The 20,877-nt window shown below is 50.6% G+C and overlaps 1 protein-coding gene and 1 long non-coding RNA gene across 2 annotated transcripts; one reads left to right on the top strand and one right to left on the bottom strand.

Annotated features, from left to right (window-relative positions):
• Positions 1–3,137: 3,137 nt before the first annotated feature.
• Positions 3,138–16,398, bottom strand: LOC310667593 (uncharacterized protein). The gene is made up of 2 exons (XM_083420277.1): positions 16,015–16,398; positions 3,138–5,525 (listed from the first exon to the last, which is right to left on the bottom strand). The coding sequence occupies exon 2, from the start codon at positions 5,030–5,032 to the stop codon at positions 3,674–3,676; it is 1,359 nt and encodes a 452-aa protein (XP_083276403.1). The 5' UTR covers positions 5,033–5,525; positions 16,015–16,398; the 3' UTR covers positions 3,138–3,673.
• LOC310668052 lies at positions 7,999–11,264 on the top strand. Its single transcript, XR_014506582.1, has 3 exons — positions 7,999–10,704; positions 11,055–11,117; positions 11,152–11,264. It is a non-coding gene; the product is annotated as an uncharacterized lncRNA (long non-coding RNA).
• Positions 16,399–20,877: the final 4,479 nt, after the last annotated feature.

Below are 20,877 nucleotides of genomic sequence, written 5' to 3'. Positions count from 1 at the left end.
TCTTCACAGGAACACAGGAAATGTCCTTACCTCTACTTGTGTAGTCCAGTCAGGGCTGGTCCAAGAAATCTTGCTGTCTGAAGCAGAGTTCCAAATACTCCCCCTCCCCCCAATCCTGTGCCCACTCCCAAGCATAATACCATGGCTAGTCAACGTATTTTGGCATTTGAGGCATGAAATCCCCACAAATAATTCTCCCCCACCCTGGCAATAACACAGCAATAATTTGCTGCCCATTCATGAGACTCAAAATTGGTTGCCTTGCTCTGCCTAATGGTAGGGCCAGCTTTGAGCCAGTGTTGTCAAAGCCAGTGTTCCCCAGCCTTGTACCTTCCAGGCTGCACTGACTGGGGCGGATGAGAGCTGGTAGTTCAAAATATCCGGAGGGCGTGAGGATGGGGGAAGCCCCTGGGCTGTCAGACAGAGTATTCCCCATCACCTACTCGCGGATGTTTCGCTGGAGACTGACAGGAATTGAACCTGAGACCTTCTGCATACAAAGGGCACGGTGTGTCGCTGAGCAACAGTCCCTCCCCTTAGCTGTCGCTTTTGACCTGATAAATTTTCCACCCCCCATATTATACAACTGAATTGCCACGGAGAGTTTTCATGACACTTGCGCTGAGTGTCTCGATCAGGATTAAGGTGGAATGAAGCTGGTCCATAGCCCTTCCTTGCGTAACTGCTTCACCGGCTGCCTTCTTCATGGCAATCACAGAGAGCTTAAGGCAACCTCAAACCAATTGGACACTGCTTGAGAAGCAAGAAAGCTGGGTGGAAACCAAACCAATGATTATGTTTCAAAGGCAGCTTGTGGCAGAAGGTGGAGGCTGCCGACTGACACCACAGTTAAGTAACACCCGGGTGTCCTGTACAGTGTTACCGTTAAGACATTCCAGAGTCTCAATTCATAAACGGGTTAGGGAGCCACTTTGTTTTGACTCGCAAATTCCAGCTCTGAGTTGTGCCACCTTTGCCCTTAGGGCTGCCAAGGTGGGGGCTGGAGGTGATGCTGTGATATTTCCTTTTTGCTAGCTCTGCTCCTCTGCCTTTAGAGCATCCTGACACACACAAACTAGAGGGGTGTAACTTTTCCACCCCGCTTCATCCCCATGAGTGGAAAACTGCCACCTGCTCAATAGCTCTCTGTAAGTATTGAGCCTTTGTCTCTCCACTGCCTGTTTGCCTCAAAAATATGGCAATGCCCTTGTAATTTGGTGCCACAAATTCGGGAGCTTGCTCGCCTCCAAAGCTGTCCATACGGAACACTACATGGGCTGCCCCCAACCCCCATCCTGGCTATCCTATTCTGTTCTCTATCTTTTTTATCCCAGGCTGTTCTCCGCTCTATCTTTTTATCCCAGGCTGCCGCTGCCATGGCAACACAGGCCAGGCATTCTGATGGGCTGCTTTCATGGTACACAACACTGGCTGCCAGCCACCCTCAAGCAGTGTGTGTGCAAGCAGAAGGGGCGGGCAGGCAGGGTGTGTGTGTGTGTAGCCGATGACCTACTTTTAACGGCACTTTCTTCTTGCCCTTGCTAATCGTGGATAATCCTACCCTGACCCAGAGATGTGGCAGAATGAGGAAGCACGGAGACAGGCTTCAAAGAGATGCAAAAAGCCAGCCGATGGGGGTGTCTGCATAAAGTAGCAGGCTCAACATAGTGGGGGAACACAACTGCTACTGTTACTCAGACCCTACCTGCTCCTAGTCTGCTAATAGGAATGCCTGCGCTAAGGTGGAAATTATAAATAAACCTTCAGTGGAGGCCAACCCTCAAATTTTTAGAACGGCCACATTAGCATCGCAGGAGTCTCATCTCTGAATCCCACAGGCAGTCTGACACATTTTGCTGTCCCTACAGCTAGTTTACATCTTACACTCATATCGCAGGGACAGCAATAATTGATTCGATTAACCATAATAGCTAAGTGGAGCTTCCATGTTCAGGGGCAGTGCACCTCCGACCAGTTGCTAGAGGGCTGCTGCTCTAATGCACAATGTGTGACCTTCCCAAAAGCATTTCATTGGCTATTGTGGGAGAGGGGAGGCTGACTTGTGACGGTCCCATGTTTGAGCCCACCAGACTCTTCCCATGCTCCACATGCAGGGTTTTGTATCCAGCAGCAGACATTTTCGTTTCTCATCATTACAAAAAAAAAAGGTAAATGTGTTCTCCTCCTCCTATTGTACCACTGGTAGGAAAACGAAACAAACCGTATGAAACTTACAGGCACCTGGCCAGGTTTACGCAGCCTGAAGCAGAGGCCAGACCCAACCCTCGACACACCTCAACCTCTCAAATAACCCACACCTGTAATCCTAAACATCCTTGAGGGCAGGAACAGGGAACTTGTGGTCCTCTAGCAGCTCCCCTCATGCCTGACCACACTGGCCGTGTTGGTGGGGGCTGATGAGAGCTGGAATCCAAAACATTCACAGGGCCTGGCTTTCAGCATCTATGTCCTAGACTCACTGGCAGGGAGAAAGCCAGGTGTGGTTTTGGTTCCTCCAAGAGGCGGCGAAATGATTCAAGTCACACAGTGCAAAGCCCTCCCAAATGAGGCTTTGAACTTAGATGTACCTACAAGATTCCTAACACGTGGGCTGAAATAACTGCCCTGACTACCTGTTTCTATGTTAAATGCTGACTTTCACAATTCCACATGGATTGGGGTCACAGCAATTCCCTTATGAACTTCCTTGGACAGCAGGATCTTTGGAAAGGGCCGACCTTGAGCAGAGGAGAAGGGCCATTTGTGGCAGCAGCAATCTAGGGGAAAGCTTTGGCCTAGTCATACTCCCTGCTGGATTTTGAGAAATGAGGTTAAGACTTTCTTACTCTGCCAGGCTTATGAAGAATAAGTTATCGGCCTTATGCTGTTCTTATATGCATCTTTTAGGATGGACAGTTCAAATTCACTACTTCAATGGAGGGTGCGGGGCACTATGGATTTAGCCACCTGGTGGATGTTGGATGGTGACACACCGTATAAATATATGTAAACAGACAAAACACAGTCCTTTCCTGTACATTTGGCTGCCCTGGTTGAAAGATAAGGCACCAGTGTTGTACATCCCTTTTATGCTAATCTGTTTCCACTCCCAAGTAATACTCAGCAATTCCTCAGCATTTCTTGAAATTTTCTGCACATTTATTTTAGTATTTAAAATCACAAATATTTCTGTCCAACCAAGCAGTTCCTGACTCAGAAGATGATGCAGTCCCTGGCAAACCACCAGCTGTGCCAGCTGAGGCTACCCAGGAGCCTCGGCACCAGCGAAGGGTGGATTAGATGCCAACATCTCCATGGAGCTCGATGCCCCAAAATCAGCTCAAGTAACAATATCCTTGCAGGGACTGACTGGACAGCCAGCAGAGCTTAGAGACAGGTTCCCTCCACGTGCTGAATCCCTGGCCCATCCAAGCAGGGAGGCCCACCAACTTCTCAGTAGCTCCACAGCCTGCCTTCTCATGAGACCCCTTTCAAGTCCAGCCAGGTCACGATCCCTCTGCTCGATCCTGTGGCCCTGGGGTCTGAGTGGACGAAGGCCCGCTTCCGCTCCCCAAATCCAAGGCTGATCCTGCCGTGCAGAATTTCTCTCGTATACAAAACCCCAGTTTAAAAAACAAAAGCCCACCATCTTTTACCCACACCCGAGCCTCCTTCAAGTGGCCCGAGGCCCATCGTCATGGCAACCTTCCTCCCACCGGCTGACAAGGTCCTTAGGCACTGAGTTGTCCGAGTGGATGCCGGAGCTGCGGCACAAAAGTCTCTCCAGGGCGCCCCCTGTGGCCGGCGGCTCGTTGAGGAGCAGCGCTTGCCGCACCAGGGCTGACATTTCCTCGGGCCGGTCGCCGGCCCAGTCCGGTGCCACAGGAGCTTCCTGACAGCAGCCGGCCGGGACAGCGCTAGGACCGGGAAACAGCTCTTGGACGCCGCTACTGTGGGCCCTGCACTTGAGGCGAAGCTTGTGAGGGAGAGCTGCTGTCCGGACATCGGGGTGGGCATCCAGCGGCCCCGGATAGGGAACAGGCGAGCCGCCCCAGCTGCGCTCTTCCCCGCTCTCCTCGCTGCTGTAGCCCTCAAAGGGGGATTGGGGCTCCTGAGCCTTCCTCATGTGCTCCACCTGGGGCAGATCCCCCTCCAAATAACCGCTGGGCGTGCTGTAGCTGGGGGGCTTTGTGCAGTACCCTGGGTGGGGGGGCAGCTCCTCCCGCTGGCTGTGGCCTTCCTGCTCCATGCAGGGGCTTTTGGGGGCCTCGCCAGCACCGCGTCCTCCTGCCCGCTCCTCCCGCTCCGAAAGCAAAGGCTGGGGGGCTGCCACTGCGGTGAAGCCATTGGCGCTGAAGAGGATGACCCCGCGAGGAACCGGGGTCTTGGGCTCCGGGTGGTGCTGCGGAGGAGCCTCGCCATAGGCTCGGCTGACCGCCTGGGCCTCCCCCAGCGTCTGCGGCATGGGGCTGTCCCGAGACGAGCCGTCCGACATGTCTGAGAGAGAGCCCCGGGACGAATACTTGGCCGCGGACACACTGCCGCTGTCCCGACTCGACTGCTCCGTCTCGGAGGAGTCCTCCGAGTGATGCGCCCGGGACAAAGAGCTGCCAGAGTACATGCTGCCGTCGCTGCTCTCGTAGAAGTGGGCCATGGCGTTGGCGCTGGCGGCGCTCAGCTGCTGGCTCTTCTCCATGAAGGCCGCCGTGCTGATGAGGCCGAAGCGCAGCTTGAGCTGCAGGAGCTCCGTCTTGAGCCGCACGTTCTCCTCATTCAGCGCCATCACCCTGTTCTCCAGGACCAAGTCGTTGAAACGGCGCTTCTCCCGCGAGCGCTTGGCGGCCTCGTTGTTCTTCCGGCGCTTTTCCCAGTAGCTGGCGTCCTTCTTCTCGTCAGAGATAAATTCCCGCTTCCGTCGGCAGTTGGCACTCGGCTTGCCCTTCAGCGCCCGGGCTCGCTGCATCATGCCGTCCTGGTGGAATCCAGGGAAGCTGCCTGCTGAACACAGCGTGGGCGAGTTAAGACTCTCCATGGCGTTGCCGGCGGAGCTCTGGCGATCCCTCGGCACAAACGTTCAGGTGCTCCCTGCCTGCCTGCCCTTTGGACGTTTACCCTCCGATTGCTGAAGCTGGAAAGGGCACTTCTTGCCGAACCCTCCGCCCAACGCTGTTGTCAAACTGTACTGCCAGAGGCGCTACTTACAATATAGCCTTGCGCTGTCCTCCAGCTGCAACAGTCAAACGGGCTCCGAGTTCCCACCGGTGCAAAGGGAACTGTCCAGCACAAGGAGAGCATCTTCCAGGACACCCAGAGAAGCAGGAATTCTTTCGGTTGGAGGCCCAGGCAATCGAAGACTTTCTGGTCACTCTTTGCTATCCGGAAGATGATTCACTGGAAGACCTGCGGGCTTTGAATCCAGACACCGGCCGACAGCAGGAGCAGAGATGTTACCGGCTGGCAGGCGCAGTGGGAAATGAAGGAATCAGTGGCAACCGCTGCGTCAGGCCCAGAAGGGAGTGAAACGCCTAAGGAGGAAGGACACAAAAGGAGGGTGTTACATCTCTGCCCAGTGCTGTCACACACCTCAGGCTCCATTTACATAATCCAGCAGGTTGAGGCAACAGTGCCACAGCCCCTGGCAGACAAGGGCCACACCCCACATTCCAGTTCCCTCCAGAAATATGAGTGCTTGCACACAGTGGGTGGGGTCACACATGCATCGGGTCACTCCCTTCGGGGAGCCCCCAAACACCCCCTCCCAAAAAAGGATTTCATGCATATACATATACAAGTTCTGCTTGCTGGTCAACGCACACTGTGTACCATATCCCCACCTACTTGAAGCATGCGACCCAAACCAGTCTTCTGCTACATGGGCCCCTGGCAGCACTGCACATTGTAACGACTTCTGGACATAGAAGGGGCGCATGGCACATATAAAGGGCACACGCCAAGCTAAGGAAGGGGAGCTGAATGCACACTATTTGCAGCACAGAGGGGGGCCTTAAAGCAAGGAAATGGTTGCAACCTGGATTTAAGGTATAGTTAAAGCCAGTAGTGATGTATGGAAGTGGACCATAAAGAAGGCTGATCGCCGAAGAATTGATGCTTTTGAATTATGGTGCTGGAGGAGACTCTTGAGAGTCCCCTGGACTGCAAGAAGATCAAACCGATCCATTCTGAAGGAAATCAGCCCTGAGTGCTCACTGGAAGGACAGATCGTGAAGCTGAGGCTCCAATACTTTGGCCACCTCATGAGAAGAGAAGACTCCCTGGAAAAGACCCTGATGTTGGGAAAGATGGAGGGCACAAGGAGAAGGGGACGATGGAGGACGAGATGGTGGGACAGTGTTCTCGAAGCTACCAGCATGAGTTTGACCAAACTGCAGGAGGCAGTGGAAGACAGGAGTGCCTGGCGTGCTCTGGTCCATGGGGTCACGAAGAGTCGGACACGACTAAATGACTAAACAACAACAACTAGGGGATGTATTCCATTTACTCCAGTGCCATCCCCAAACATGTCCATGCACAGCTGCCTGTTATTTCACAAACCTTGAGAAGAGCTTTCTCTTTCCCCTCTCACAGGAAAACTAATCCCATTTCTCTCTCACACACACAACCTCATCCAGGCTCTGGCTGTAGGGCTTACGGTGTGTGTGTGTGTGTGTGTGAGATGAACAGTGCCAGGCTGAGAATACGATCTGCGAAACCTATGGGTCCAAGGCAAGCAGTCGCCTGGCCCCGTTTTGACTCAAGCCACCAGGCAAAGGAGGTTGTATAAGGAAAAGCGATGCCGCCACTCCTCCTGGACACCATGACACATACAGAGGAATGCTCCATCTCCCCTCCCCTGAGAAAGCCAGGGCCATGTGTACGTAGTGGCACGCTCCCCCATGGCGGTGGCGCTCCCCCCCCTTCTCTTCTTTCCCTTTGCATGTGATCTACGCGCATCAGGCACAAGCAGCAGGAATATAGGTCAGTAAACACTGAATATTTATCAAGCCAAGCAGTCAAAACAGGTCTGATGATTATGGATTGCACAACAGCTCCAGAAAGAGAGCGCAGGCACAGCGCCAACAACCTACTGGCCTAGAAACTGTTTCTGCACAAAGAAACAATAGAGGCAGGGAGGCAGGGGGAGATATTACGTGGAGCTGCAGCAGGAGGAGGTTGCAAACAACTAGGGCATTGTCCAGGGCAGCCTTCAATGTGACTGGCATGTTGCTGTGCCATTTGCCCACAGCTGGGGCTGGGGAGAATATCCCACCAGGGCACACACCCCAGACGTGGTTTGCTCATTTGGCTGCTGCTCTGGGCTTCTTTAATGAAGCACAACTTTTTTTTCTGACACGCATAATTTTTATAGAGGAAGCAATGGGAGCACCATCGCTTAGGCAGGGCGCTGTGTAAACATTTCCCTTTTTCTTTTAAGGAAAAAAGCTTTATTTGTTTCATATGAACAGACTGGAAGGAACTAGAATTCACTGGCCAAATCATGGGGGGGGGGAACGTTAAGTGGGGGTGTTTCATATTTCATAAAAGCAATTTGTGCTAAAAAGAGTATTTTAAAAAAAGCAGATCTCTATTATTCTCCCCCTCCCTTCAAAAATAAATGGAAAATATGACACAATCCAAAGCCGCAAGATCCCTTGACGATCAGATATGAAACTCTGCTATGCAGCTCGTCACCAAATCTTACCACCCCAACTGCGGACCAAATGAGTGTCAGTGTGCCTTGTTGCTAATGGTACTGCAGGCACTATATACCTGCCAATTAAAATGTGGCGGGGGTTTTTGGGGGGGGGCGTTATTAGGTTGTTGTTTTTATTTTGATTATGTATTTTTTTGTTTTATATTTTGATTTGATTCGGTGAACCGCCCTGAGACCTCCAGGTATAGGGTGGTATATAAATTCTATTATTATTATTATTATTATTATTATTATTATTATTATTATTAGACCCCTGCCTGAAACACAGGAGGGCCTTTGCAAGACAGTACAGACAACGGTCTGACTTTGTATAAGGTAGCTTCCTATGTGACTATATAAATTAGGACGTGTTCACTTAAATGATGGGAGTTTGGAGCCAGGGTTTTCAGATGTTATTTTGCCTGTTTTCATCCCAGCTGGTTGGCGCAATAACTGTACCTGGGTGCCTGAGCTTGCTTTCCCCCTCCTCCCTCCCCATCCCTTTTTCCTTGTGTGCCATGTCTTTTGGAATATAAACCTGAAGCCAGGGGCTGTCTTGCTACTGATTGTACTTAAGCCTTTTCAGCTGAAAGAACAGGTCAAAAATGCTTTAAACAAACAAACACTATCCAGCTGAAAGGATATGAAGGCTAATGTGCAGCTGGTAGAGTATGAGACTCTTAATCTCAGGGTTATGGGTTCGAACCTCACGTTGTGCAAAAGGATTCCTGCAGAGGGTTCGACTAGATGACCCCTGGAGTCCATTCCAACTCTACATTTCTGAAATCTGTTGAGCTTCCTGCACTACTTTCTTCACCCCAGTTGCTCCTGGGCCACATCTTCTCCTTCAACTCTTTCCTTGACCCATGCATTTATTTCTCATTCTGGGTCAAGTCAAGAAAATAATTTTCCAGCTAAACAACCCAAACCCCACACCCTGACCCGCCTATGGGCTCTGGCCTCATGTCTTGGTGGCACGTGGAGCTGCCAGCAGGATGGGCTGGGTGTGTGCAACCAGGATGCAGCGAGCTGGGGCATGAGCAGAGGCATGACCTACTTCCCAGTCTGCGTCACCTCCCTGGGGCAGCGAGGCTTACAGCCTGCAAAGGAGGTCATATCCCAGGATGGATACACAGCCAGAGCCCTTGACTTATGGCGAGATGTGCTGGAATACTTCTGGAGTAAAACCAAATAAAACTTTTAAATGCAGATTCATTTGACACGGATAAAAAGTAGAAGATCAGAAACAAACAAGCAAATTAACTCGGAAGTGCATCTGAGCATGGGCAGAGTGCTTTGCCACTCACAAATAGCCAAAGTCATGTCACACGTATGTGTGAGGCTAGGGAGAAATGGCTTCCAGCTTACTAAAAGTTGCAACCATCAGATAAGAGGTTGAGCCTTAAGGAACTGAGATGGTCCAGCTCAGAGGGAAAGGGGGTGCTTGCAATGAAAAATATTCTGGATCAGAACAGGAGAAGTAAAGGGCTCTTGTTTCTCCTCTACTAGACGACAAAACGCACAACGTGAAGAGAAGGAGCAGTAATCAATGCAGACACACAAGTAAGCAAGTTTGCACACCACTTAGAACGCAGCCTCCCAAATTCAGTGTTACAGGATTCAATTTCAGTGAAAGTGTGGATAAGATTTACAGAACGTTACGTTGCCAAATTTAAGGGAAGGGGATGCCAAATCTTAGTGATCCACAGGAGCTGAGGCCTTTCAGACTATATGACGGTCTGACTGTCTTTCCTGGATGAGTCCTAGTTTTTCACAAGTTTCCTGGAACACATGTTAAACTAGCCAGCCTGCAGTTTGCCAGAACCCCCATTCCTTTTTTTTAAAAAAAAAATATTGGTATTGCTTTGGTCTCTTTCCAATCCTAAAAGGTGGAGGCTGATATTATGGACAAGTTACCTATTTTTGGTGGAAGACCAGCAATTTCATATTTGGGTTCCTGGGGAACTCTCAGATGGGTGCCATCCGGGCCCGGTGATTTACTTGTTGTTCATGTCAATTAAGGCCTAGAATTAATTACTTAATGGCCTTTTGCCACCACTTTGTGCCTTCCTGAGAAGGCTGGTTCAGGAGCAATTATCTGCCCTTCATCTTCCACCTTGAAGCTTATCCTCAGTTAGCAGATACAAAGAGGGGGAATTGTAAGCAGAGGGAATGGGAAGCGGCTCTGACAGCTGCTGTCAGTCAACAACTTCCTCACTGCCCTGCCTGTAAGAGCAGCACAACACAACACAAATTCAGCAGCTTAGGTTTTCCTACTTCATCTCCATAAAACAGGACAAGCCAGGGCAGGAGCAACATTCCCCATTCTTGTCATAGATTTCCTGAGTAACTTTGGGCTGCCCGTGGCAGATAACCCTTCCCAAGTCTTCTTCCTTAGGTGGCTGATATTGTTTGCTCTGCAGGTTCCTCCCTTTGCTTAGCCCTGTGACTAGCAGCTTCCAAAATGAGATCCCCTCCTCTCTGCTCCCTCCCTGCAGGGCTTCCCACAACCGCTTAATGATGTAACATTACATGACAGTGTCTGCTTTCCAAGCAGGAATGTTCTGTTCCTCTCCGGGTTGGAGATGAGCCACTGTAATTCTTCTTCCTCCTCCCCTTTCCCTTCCTCATCACTAGGCAATATTCTGCATAATCAAATCTCTAAACACACACGCTAGGATTGCCACTCCACACACACACACCCCACCGAGGCATTATGTAAGCAGCACGGCAGGCAGAAATTTAGCAGCCATACCTTAAAATACAGCGATAGGGGGAAATGTACCTGTTGATGTTTTGCCCATCTGGCAGTGTGTTAAACGCACAGAGACAAAGGCGGCAATCACACAATATGGGGCTGCAGGGACGGTGCAATGGGGTGGGGGAGATGACAATGTTGTAAAGCAGAAAACCTCACTATTTAACATCAACAAGGGAGGGGGGGGGTCAGGAAAAGATCAAGCTACAGGTTTCACTTTTGGCAGGTGGAGGGAGAGCTCTGGGGTCTTAGCTAGGTAAAGGTAAAGGGACCCCTGACCATTAGGTCCAGTTTTGGCCGACTCTGGGGTTGCGGCGCTCATCTCCCTTTATTGGCCAAGGGAGCCGGCGTACAGCTTCCGGGTCATGGGGCCAACATGACTAAGCCACTTCTGGGAACCAGAGCAGCGCACGGAAACGCCGTTCACTTTCCCGCTGGAGTGGTACCTATTCATCTACTTGCACTTTGATGTGCTTTCGAACTGCTGGGTTGGCAGGAGCAGAGACTGAGCAATGGGAGCCCACCCCGTTGTGGGGATTCGAACCACAGACCTTCTGATCGGCAAGTCCTAGGCTCTGTGGTTTAATCCACAGCACCATTAGCTAGCCTGACACATAGAAATAAAGCAGGTGGAAAAACAGGCTAAAGAGTAAGTTTGTGAAGAAGGTGGTCCTTAGGGTTGCCATATTTAAAAAAGGGAAAGTCTGGGCATAAAAGTTGCTGAGCTTTTTTTTGGCCAAAGTTGTTGATCTCAACAAAAAAGAGACATGGGCTGCCATGTGTCCAGATTTTCATGGATATTTCAGCAATTTTTGCCGCCCAGATGCATAGCTGTCAACTTACAGATTTGAAAATAAGGTACCAGCAGCCAAAATAAGGGACCTGCAGCCTCACCTGTTCCAGGCACTCCAGTCTCCCTGTCCTCCTGCAGTCTGGTCAAACTCATGCTGGTAGCTTCGAGAACACTGTCCAACCAACTTTGTAACCAGAGGTTCAACTGAATAGAATCTGAATCACATGTACCACAAGGCCTATGCAGCCTCAACTTAAGAGGGCTCCCCGGCCTAGCTTTGCACAGCAAAGTTTGCAGCAGCACGTGCAACAAAATGGCGTCCAGCATTCAAAAACCCCCTCAGCTTGCATTAACTAGCCACACACAAGGCATGCAAGCTCCACCCCCCGTCGTTCTTAGACTTCTTATTGGGTGAGCAACACAGCCAAGCAACACAGTTGGACCCTCCCTCCTCCCTGGCCGGCAGGGAGGCAGGAGGGAGAGGAGCTGCTTCCTTTGAAATTTAAGGGACATCATTTAGGGGACATCCATCAATAAGGGACAGCAGCAGGACATGGCGCTGGAATAAGGGACTGTCCCTCCAAATAAGGGACGCTTGACAGCTATGCAGGTGCTGAATACTGGCTATGTCCAGAAAACTCCAGAAGTATGGCAACCCTAGTGGCACTCCTACGCCAAGATTAATTTCCACCCCAGATACCGAACGGATCAAGTACTGAGCATGGACTGGGGAGCATGGATTCACACTGCCCTCCAGGCGTTGAGTGGCCTTCATCAGATCATGGTGAGTTAAAACAGGACATGCACACACACCACACACACAAACATCACTTTGGGCCTCTGAAAGGTGCAATGCAAATATGATTAACAAATAAAGGTAGTGGTTAGGGCTAAGTAGGTCAAGACACGCTTTGAGGTTCCCTACAGCGGAACCCCAAGGGGAAAGAGACCGTCACAAGAGGTGCCTCGCTCAGCAGCAGGTGCGCCCTGCAAATGGCCGCGGAGTCGGACACAAGCCGCCCCTGGCAGCAACCAGGCCTTGCCCAACTGGGGCTCCCCTGAAGTGATGGGCCACAACTGCCACCAGCTCCAGCCCGTGCAGGAGAAGATGTGGGTTGCCCAATAAGCAGGGGGCAAGAGAAAGGCAGCCTGGACAAGCTTCTGAGCTTTTTAAAATGAGTTTTGCTCTGTAAACATTAGCAGGCAAAGCTCTGTCCACACCAGGCGGTGATTTATCACTTATGGTGTCTGGAGCTCAAGCTGCTGTTAGACGTACAGAAGCAGGGGCCAGTGAAAGAGCAACTCTTCCTACGGGCAACCTCAAGAGCCAAGCTCTGCTCTGTGGCTGACTGGCCACCATCCTCTCCGATTTCACAACTGACTTTGCCATCCCCACCTCCCTGCGGACGCCTCCCCCTTGCTGCTCTGAACGCGAGTGTTTGGCCTGCTGAGCCTCCTCAAGGGTGCAGAAAGGCTTTCTAAAGCAAAGATTGCTCAACTCTGGGGCGAGGCTTTGCATGTGGCAGCAAGCAAGCCATTCCGTGCTACACAACAGCACGTACGTACACTCTCTCTCTCTCTTGCTTAGACTTTGTCCAGAGTTTCCATTGCTAAGGAACATACTGATCTCCTCCCAGGAGCCTAAGCTCTTGGCCACGACTGGGGTTACAAGTTTTGCATAGCTGTTGAAATGACTCAGGATGCCTGTAATTGAGTTTGGCTCTGGAAACCAACCGATGCCTTGATGTTTAGGGCACGGGGGGGGGGGGCACAGGGTGTGGTAAAGGAGGATGGGAGCAGGAATGCTTTGCTCCGAGTCTGAGTTCTGGGAGGGGAGTGCTGACTAGTGGTCGGAGACGGGAAACAAGAGACTGAAGAAGTCTGATCAGTGCTCAGTGTGTTGCAGGGAGATGGGTAAATCTAGCGGTTTGACAGCCCAAACACCTCTCTGATTCCTTTGTCAATCCCTCAAAGCACAAGAAAGGAAGCAAGTACAGTGGTACCTCAGATTAAGTACCCAATTCGTTCCAGAGGTCCGTTCTTAACCTGAAACTGTTCTTAACCTGAAGCACCACTTTAGCTAATGGGGCCTCCCGCTGCCACTGTGCAGCCGGAGCACGATTTCTGTTCTCATCCTGAAGCAAAGTTCTTAACCCGAGGTACTATTTCTGGGTTAGCGGAGTCTGTAACGTGAAGCGTATGTAACCCGAGGTACCACTGTATATCCTGCAAATGGAACGTACACAACTGATGCTGTTTGCACTGTGACTCCACCCAGGGAATTGAAGGTTCCACTCAGCAGCCCTGAGCACTTCTTACCAACTCTAACTAGCCAGCCAACTCCACCCAGGTTATGTGATCAAGGTTTCACTTGACCTGGATTAGAGAGCAGGATAGTGGCAGACGCAGGTTGCCAAGACCTCGGTCAAGTCCTACTCACAGATTGATCTCAGGCCAGATGCGCACTCAGCCTACCTTATGAGGTGGTTATGTTGGGGGTGTCCTGAGCGCTTTGGAGGAGGGACACCACAAATATTGCCATGCTCAAAATTATTGCATTGCTGGGAACGGAATTAGATGATCCGCTGGGCCCCTCCCAACTCTACAATTCTGTGTTTCTATGAAATCAGGATGGCTATGGGCTTTTTATAAGCTTTCAGTGCATGCTTTAAAAGAAATGAGGGGGTGATAAGCTACAGCAGTGAAGGTTAGCATGGATCTAGGTGGTAGCTATTAATTAGGATGGGGTAAATAGGGTGATTTTGTCACAGATTCCTATCCACAAACTCCCATCTCAAACCCTTAAATATATTTATCCATTTGTACTTGTGAATGCACATGAACACACATCTGCAGGCGGTGTGTTTATCTTTGTGTGGGAAGAGGATTGCAAGTGAATTCTTAATAGTAATTTGCTGTACTTTAAGATCAGCTGACCCTCTCAGCCCTCTCAGCAAAGATCACAATCAGAGCAATACTGTCCATTACACAATCAGTGCTTCTAATGCAACGTGTGAGCTTTTGAGTTACACACAACTCTTCCTGTGACTGGATAGTTAAGAAAGTGTTTTAAAAGGAAATAATACTTCTACTTGCGGAGAAGATGAACAGAAACATATTCTTCCCTCTTTTTGAAAGGAAGGGAAATCACCATCTAGACTAAGCAACATGTTGTGTAACTCAAAAGCTGATACGCTGCCTTTTGAACACTATTTAGTCCTGAATATGAGTCTGAGCTAGGCAAGATGTACAGCAGGGATGGAAATTCAGCATCCCTCCAGGATGTTAGAGGTTTACTTGAGTTACGTACTTTCAACAATCCTCCAGGATACTGCATTCCCCCAGTACAGAATCTAGATTTACCTTGATGCAGAAATTTAATTTTAGCAGAGTATACTGTACATAGACAACAAAGAAGAGCCCTGTGTGGTTTTCTCTCTTTAACTAAAATCCCTGGAGTCCACTTTTGTATTTTTAAGTTTAGAAAGCACGAGAGCATGCTCAATATCACCTTGCAGTGAAGCCATAAGTGATCTGTGTTACGAGATAAGGAGTGCACTTCTAGATCACCTAGTTCCTTATTCTTGGCAAGAATCTCTGTAACAAGCACAAGCTGCTGTCCCATCATTTGGCCAGGGGGTCAGGCAACCAACCTTCTTTCTGCCCACCCCCTGCAGAACAGAGGGTGCAAGGTTTTGTTTGTGTGGGTACGGAGTTGTGCAAGTGGCAAGTTTAAATACTGGAGGGGGGGTTCGGGAGAGAAATTGACTGTGCTGCCTTAACCAGTCGCCAGATTACACACTTCCTTACCTACATTCCTGTGGTCAGGTAGAGGACTTCATTTGGAGAGAGAGAGAGAGAGAGAGCGCTAGCTTGTTTGGAAAGTGACTCTCTTCAGCTAGACACGCCTTAAACAGCTTCTTCCCTCCCACTTTCACGCGGGTGCCATGCATCGCTCTATGCTTCCTCAACAGTGTGGCACAGCGACCCTGCACATGCTCAGAGGCACTCCGCTATATTCTGAGGCGGGAAGCTCAGCTGCAAACAAACCCGTGCAAGTTTAACCCGTGTGCATCAGAATGCCCAAATTATTTTACTGGAACAGCAGCAACAAGCAAAAACACACCACGACGTCTTCCCGGCTCTGGTGATAAACCGATCTTCTCCCGAAAGCAAGCTTCCCCCAATCTCATTTCTTTCATGTCAAAGGGTTCTTGGCTGCCTCGCACAGACACACAAAACCCTCGCGCCCTTCCCCACCCCCCCAAAAAGTAGGTCAGGCTGGGCAGGAGTGGAGGCCCACTCGCAGGCTTGCTAGTGTTGTTCCGCGCGCGAGCCGGGGCGCGCGTGTGCGCACAGACCAGCCGGGGGAGTTGCGCGCAAGCGGATCTTCCCCGCGCCGCGCGCGGCTCCACTTCACACCAAGAACGCGAGTGGCTGTGCAGGAGAACTTCTCCGGCTGCATTGTGCGTCCCCGCGAGCTTTTGCTTTGCTTTGCTTTGAGCAGGGAGGGGGCGGGCTGCTGGGCACATACGCACAAAAACGCAGCCCCCAAAACAAAGCTGCACATGCTCGCTGCACGCAAGACACCGTTCCCACAAACAAAGCGCGCACGCACATGCACCCGCCGCGACTCTCTCTCTCTCTCTCTCTCTCTCTCTGCCCGGCGAGCAGAGACCCAGGAGCCGCCGCCGCCGCCGCCCTGGCCGGGGGAGGGGCGGGAGCTCCGCGCCCCGGATCCCGCAATCGCAGACGCGCCCCGAGCCCCGGTACCTCTTTGGGAAGAAGCGGCCGCGTCCAGGGATCCGTCGCGCTCCTCTCGCCCCGCCAAGCGCCTGCCTCCTCGCCCAGCGCCGCCGCCGCCGCCGCCCTCCTTCCTTCGCCCGGCGAATGTGTGTTAGTAGGTCAGCCGGTTGCATAAGCGCTGCTCTGAGCGCCTCCTCCGTCACGCTCCCGGAGTCGCCGCACAAAACAAAACGGGGGAAGGGAAGGCAGGGAGGAAGGGAAGCGGGGCGGGGGCAGCCAGCCAGCCAGCGAGCGAGCGAGAGAGGCTGGGCCGGAGCCCGACGAGCAGAGCCACGCGGGAGGCGCCGGCGCCGCGGCGGGGGGCGGAAGGGCCGGACGGAGCCCGCCCGCGGGCGGCCCTCGCGGAAGATGCGCGGCCGGGTGGCCGAAGGCGGGCGCAGCCCCATCGGCGCGCGTGCGAACGAGAGAAAGCATAAAGGGCCGCCTTGCTCCGAGGATTTTCCCATTCAAAACCGCCCCGGCTCTGGGGGGTTTTGGGGGGTGAGGGCTGGGAACGAATCCCTATTTGTGTGCGAAGAGCTCTGTAATTATTCGGTGCAGAGAGAGGTGCACTCTGCGTATGCCCTTGGGCCGCCTTCTTTAGCCATTATATTTTCCTACCAGCTTTCAGCAGCGCAAGGAGGTGTACACGATCCTCTTCGCCCATTTCATCCTGACAACAGCTCTCGAGGAGTAGATGAGGCCTAAGGTCGGACACCTCGTGGGATTTGAACCCGAGTCCCCTGAGTTCAGTACTCCAGCTCCTATGCCATCCTGGCTTTCCTGGCAAATGGAGGAAAGATCCGAATGAATGCAACCAAACACTGGTAAGGGCTCATTATCAAGCCTACCCAGTGGCAGCAAAGACAGCAAAGAAGGCATACTTTGCTGTCTCCATTGCATCCTCATTACAGTGGTACCTCAGGTTACAGACGCTTCAGGTTACAGACGCTTCAGATTACAGACTCCACTAACCCAGAAATAGTGCTTCAGGTGAAGAACTTTGCTTCAGGATGAGAACAGAAATCGTGCTCCAGTGGCACAGCGGCAGCAGGAGGCCCCATTAGCTAAAGTGGTGCTTCAGGTTCAGAACAGTTTCATGTTAAGAACGGACCTCCGGAACGAATTAAGTACTTAACCTGAGGTACCACTGTATGTTGTCCGGCAGAGCTTTTCCGAGTTTTTCACGGCCTTTTTCAGGCTGGCCCAAAGCAGGTGGTAGAACCAACAGTAGTTCGCTGTGACTCGTTTGCAAAATATTTTGAGGATAAAATTGCATCCACCAAGACCTTGACTCTACTGTTATAGCAGATGAATCTCATGGGGTGTCCAGTCCTGTTGTGTTGGATGAGTTTCAGTTGGTAAGGCTTGAGGATGTGGACCAGGTGCTCAGATTGGTCAGGGCAACCGCTTGCACCCTGGACCCTTGCCCCTCTTGGCTGATCAAAACCAGCAGGGAGGGAGCAGTTGGTTGGGCCAGGGAGGTAATCAGTGCCTCTTTACAAGAGGGGGTGGTCCCTGCCTGTTTGAAGGAGCCAGTGGTAAAACCACTCCTTAAGAAACCTTCCCTGGATTAAGAAAACCTAACTACCGGCCAGTTGCTAATCTCCCTTTCCTGGGCAAGGTTCTGGAGCAAGTGGTTGCAGACCAGATCCATGCGCTTTTGGGAGAAACTGTGTTATGTACTGAGTTGAATAGGATCCAAAATGCAGCAGTCTGATTGGTCCTAGAACAATGCAGCAGTATGATTGGTCTACAGGAACCACCCAATCCAGCTCCAGATGGAAGTGAATCCACAACCTGATTGGCCTACAGGAGGATCCCGGAATCAGCCAATCACGTGCAGCCCATTGTGTAATGTATATAAAGCAGATATTTTGGGGGAACTTTCATTCCTCCTCACCACTATGAGCTGAATAAAGAGCATGAAATTCACTCTCGACTCCGAGTATATTTCAAACTGATTTTCTGGATCCACTTCAGTTGGGGTTTAGGCCTGGTTTTGGCACAGAAACTGCTCTGATAAAATGACCTCTGTCAAGAGAGATGAAATATACTCAGAGTCGCAAAGTGATTTCATGCTCTTTATTCAGCTCATAGTTTTGAGGAGGAATGAATGAAAGTCCCCTCAAGGTATCAGCTTTATATACATTATTTACACAGTGGGCTGCACATGATTGGCTAATTCCGGAATTCTACTGTAAGCCAATCAGGTTGTGGATTCACTTCTATCTGGAGCATGATTGGGTGGTTCCTGCCAACCAATCAGACTGTTGCATTATGAATCCTATTGTTCTAGGACCAATCAGGCTCCTGCATTTTGGATCCTATTGTTCTAGGACCAATCAGACTGCTGCAGTTTGGATCCTATTCAACTCAGTACATAACAAGAGAGACTTGGGAAACATGTCCCTGTTAATTCTTCTTGACCTCTTAGCAGCTTTCAATACCATCCACCATGTTATCCTTCTGGAGCGACCCTGAACTAGGGGTGGGTGGCACCGCTTTGCGGTGGTTCCCGTCCTACTTGGATGGTTGCTCCCAGGGGGTTGCTTGGGGAATACTTTTCAGTCCCATGGAACCTTCAATGGGGTGTTCTGCAGGGCTCAATCCTATCCCCCATGTTGTTTAACATTTACATGAAACCGCTGGGTGCGGTTATCCAGAGGTTTGGAGTACATTGTCAGCAGTATTCTGATGACAGCTCTATTTCTCATTTACATCGGCAGGAGCTCCTCCCTTACGTCACCTGCCTTTGTTAGCATAGGTTTGATGTCTGCTGTGCTGCACCTCAGCTGTTGGGAATCAACTACAGGTTGGCTGTGTCTCTGGAGGAGTCCTCGCTCTTCCCCTGGGTGCCTACTACCTGCTCAGGGGCCAGGAGACCTCCACAGTTTGAGAAACGTTCTCACTGAAAATGTGTACACACGCATGCGCAAATAACACACACATGTATATGAACTGTCCCTGAATATGTCTACAGTTTGGTAGAAATGAGAGTTCCTTGAGCGTGCACTTTATTAGATAACAATATTTAGCCAACCTTCGCTCAAGATCCAAGGGCATGTGCACACTTGAGGTTAGGCTGAGAGATAATGACTGGGCCAGTCCTGATCCAGCACTCTGACCACTAAGACACACTGGTTTCGAATCTGGGCCTCTTCATTCTTTGTCAAACACTGAACCGGGTTGCTACTCTTAACATGGAATCACTGCGGCGGCTAACCAGTCATACATCCCATGGTTGCTGTTAAGGATTTCAGAGATAATGTCTGTGAAATAGTTGGAAAACGTGCAGGGAAAGTGACTAACATAGTAATATGAGAACCCTGGTATCTCTCCATTAATTCACTAAATGTTATTACATCTTCACCCAGGGAAGAAGAGGTGAGTCCCACCACCTCTCCTTTCATTCATTGACCATTGCCCCTTCCCCTTTCCTTCCGTTGTTGTTTAGTCGTTTAGACATGTCCGACTCTTCGTGACCCCATGGACCAGAGCACGCCAGGCACTTCTGTCTTCCACTGCCTCCCGCAGTTTGGTCAAACTCATGCTGGTAGCTTCGAGAACACTGTCCAACCATCCCGTCCTCTGTCATCCCCTTCTCCTTGTGCCCTCCATCTTTCCCAACATCAGGGTCTTTTCCAGGGAGTCTTCTCTTCTCATGAGGTGGCCAAAGTATTGGAGCCTCAGCTTCAGGATCTGTCCTTCCAGTGAGCACTCAGGGCTCATTTCCTTCAGAATGGATAGGATTGATCTTCTTGCAGTCCATGCAACTCTCAAGAGTCTCCTCTAGCACCAGAATTCAAAAGCATCACTTCTTTGGCGATCAGCCTTCTTTATGGTCCAGCTCTCACTTCCATACATCACTACTGGGGAAACCATAGCTTTAACTATACGGACCTTAGTTGGCAAGGTGATGTCTCTGCTTTTTAAGATGCTGTCTAGGTTTGTCATTGCTTTTCTCCCAAGAAGCAGGCGTCTTTTAATTTCGTGACTGCTGTCACCATCTGCAGTGATCATGGAGCCCAAGAAAGTAAAATCTCTCACTGCCTCCATTTCTTCCCCTTCTATTTGCCAGGAGGTGATGGGACCAGTGGCCATGATCTTCGTTTTTTTGATGTTGAGCTCCCTTTCCTTCTATAAGCTGGCATTTCTCCTGTTTTGATGTGAAAAATCAATGCAGAATTACTATTTGAGGTAGTATTCGTTATTGCACAGGAACACCGTTTCAGACTGGTCCCTAATCTTGGACCTATTTAATCGCAAAAACCAGAGAGAGAAAGTGGGAAGAGTTACAAGGGCATTTGTTGTGGTGATGTTTCATAGCTCATCTTTAAAAGCCATTTTCCACCACACTTTATATAATTGATAGAAACACCTTCAGGTGGGACAATACAGATTCTGAATGGCTGTTGGGGGGACAGGGACAGACAAGCGTTTCAGCTTACCAGATGGAACAATCCCTCCTCTTCTCCTCTTACACCCCCCCCCCCCAGCCAATTGCAAAGGGCTTGCAGGGGGAGAGGAAGAAGCCCAGTTGCACAAGCAGAAGGCATTGCATCAGTGAGTAGTTGCAGAATACACCCGCAGAAGAGCCCTAGTCGGGAGCGGCCCTTTTTAGTTGCCAATCTGCCATCTGTACCCAAGAAAATAACTACAATATTTTGGTCACCCAACTACCCAACTAGTGGATCTATGAGAGAGTGAGTGCTGTGTGGAATATGGTTATGTGAGGAGGAGGAGGATGGTAATGATGATGATTAATTGAATTTATATACTGCCCTATACCCGGAGGTCTCAGGGTGGTTCACAGAAGAAAATCAAAATATAAAACCACAAAATCCATAA

This window comes from Podarcis tiliguerta (genome assembly GCF_965153285.1).
Source record: "Podarcis tiliguerta genome assembly, chromosome: 17".
NCBI lineage: Eukaryota > Metazoa > Chordata > Lepidosauria > Squamata > Lacertidae > Podarcis > Podarcis tiliguerta.
Note: the sequence above shows the minus strand (reverse complement) of the source record. Positions and strands in the feature narration are given on the sequence as shown.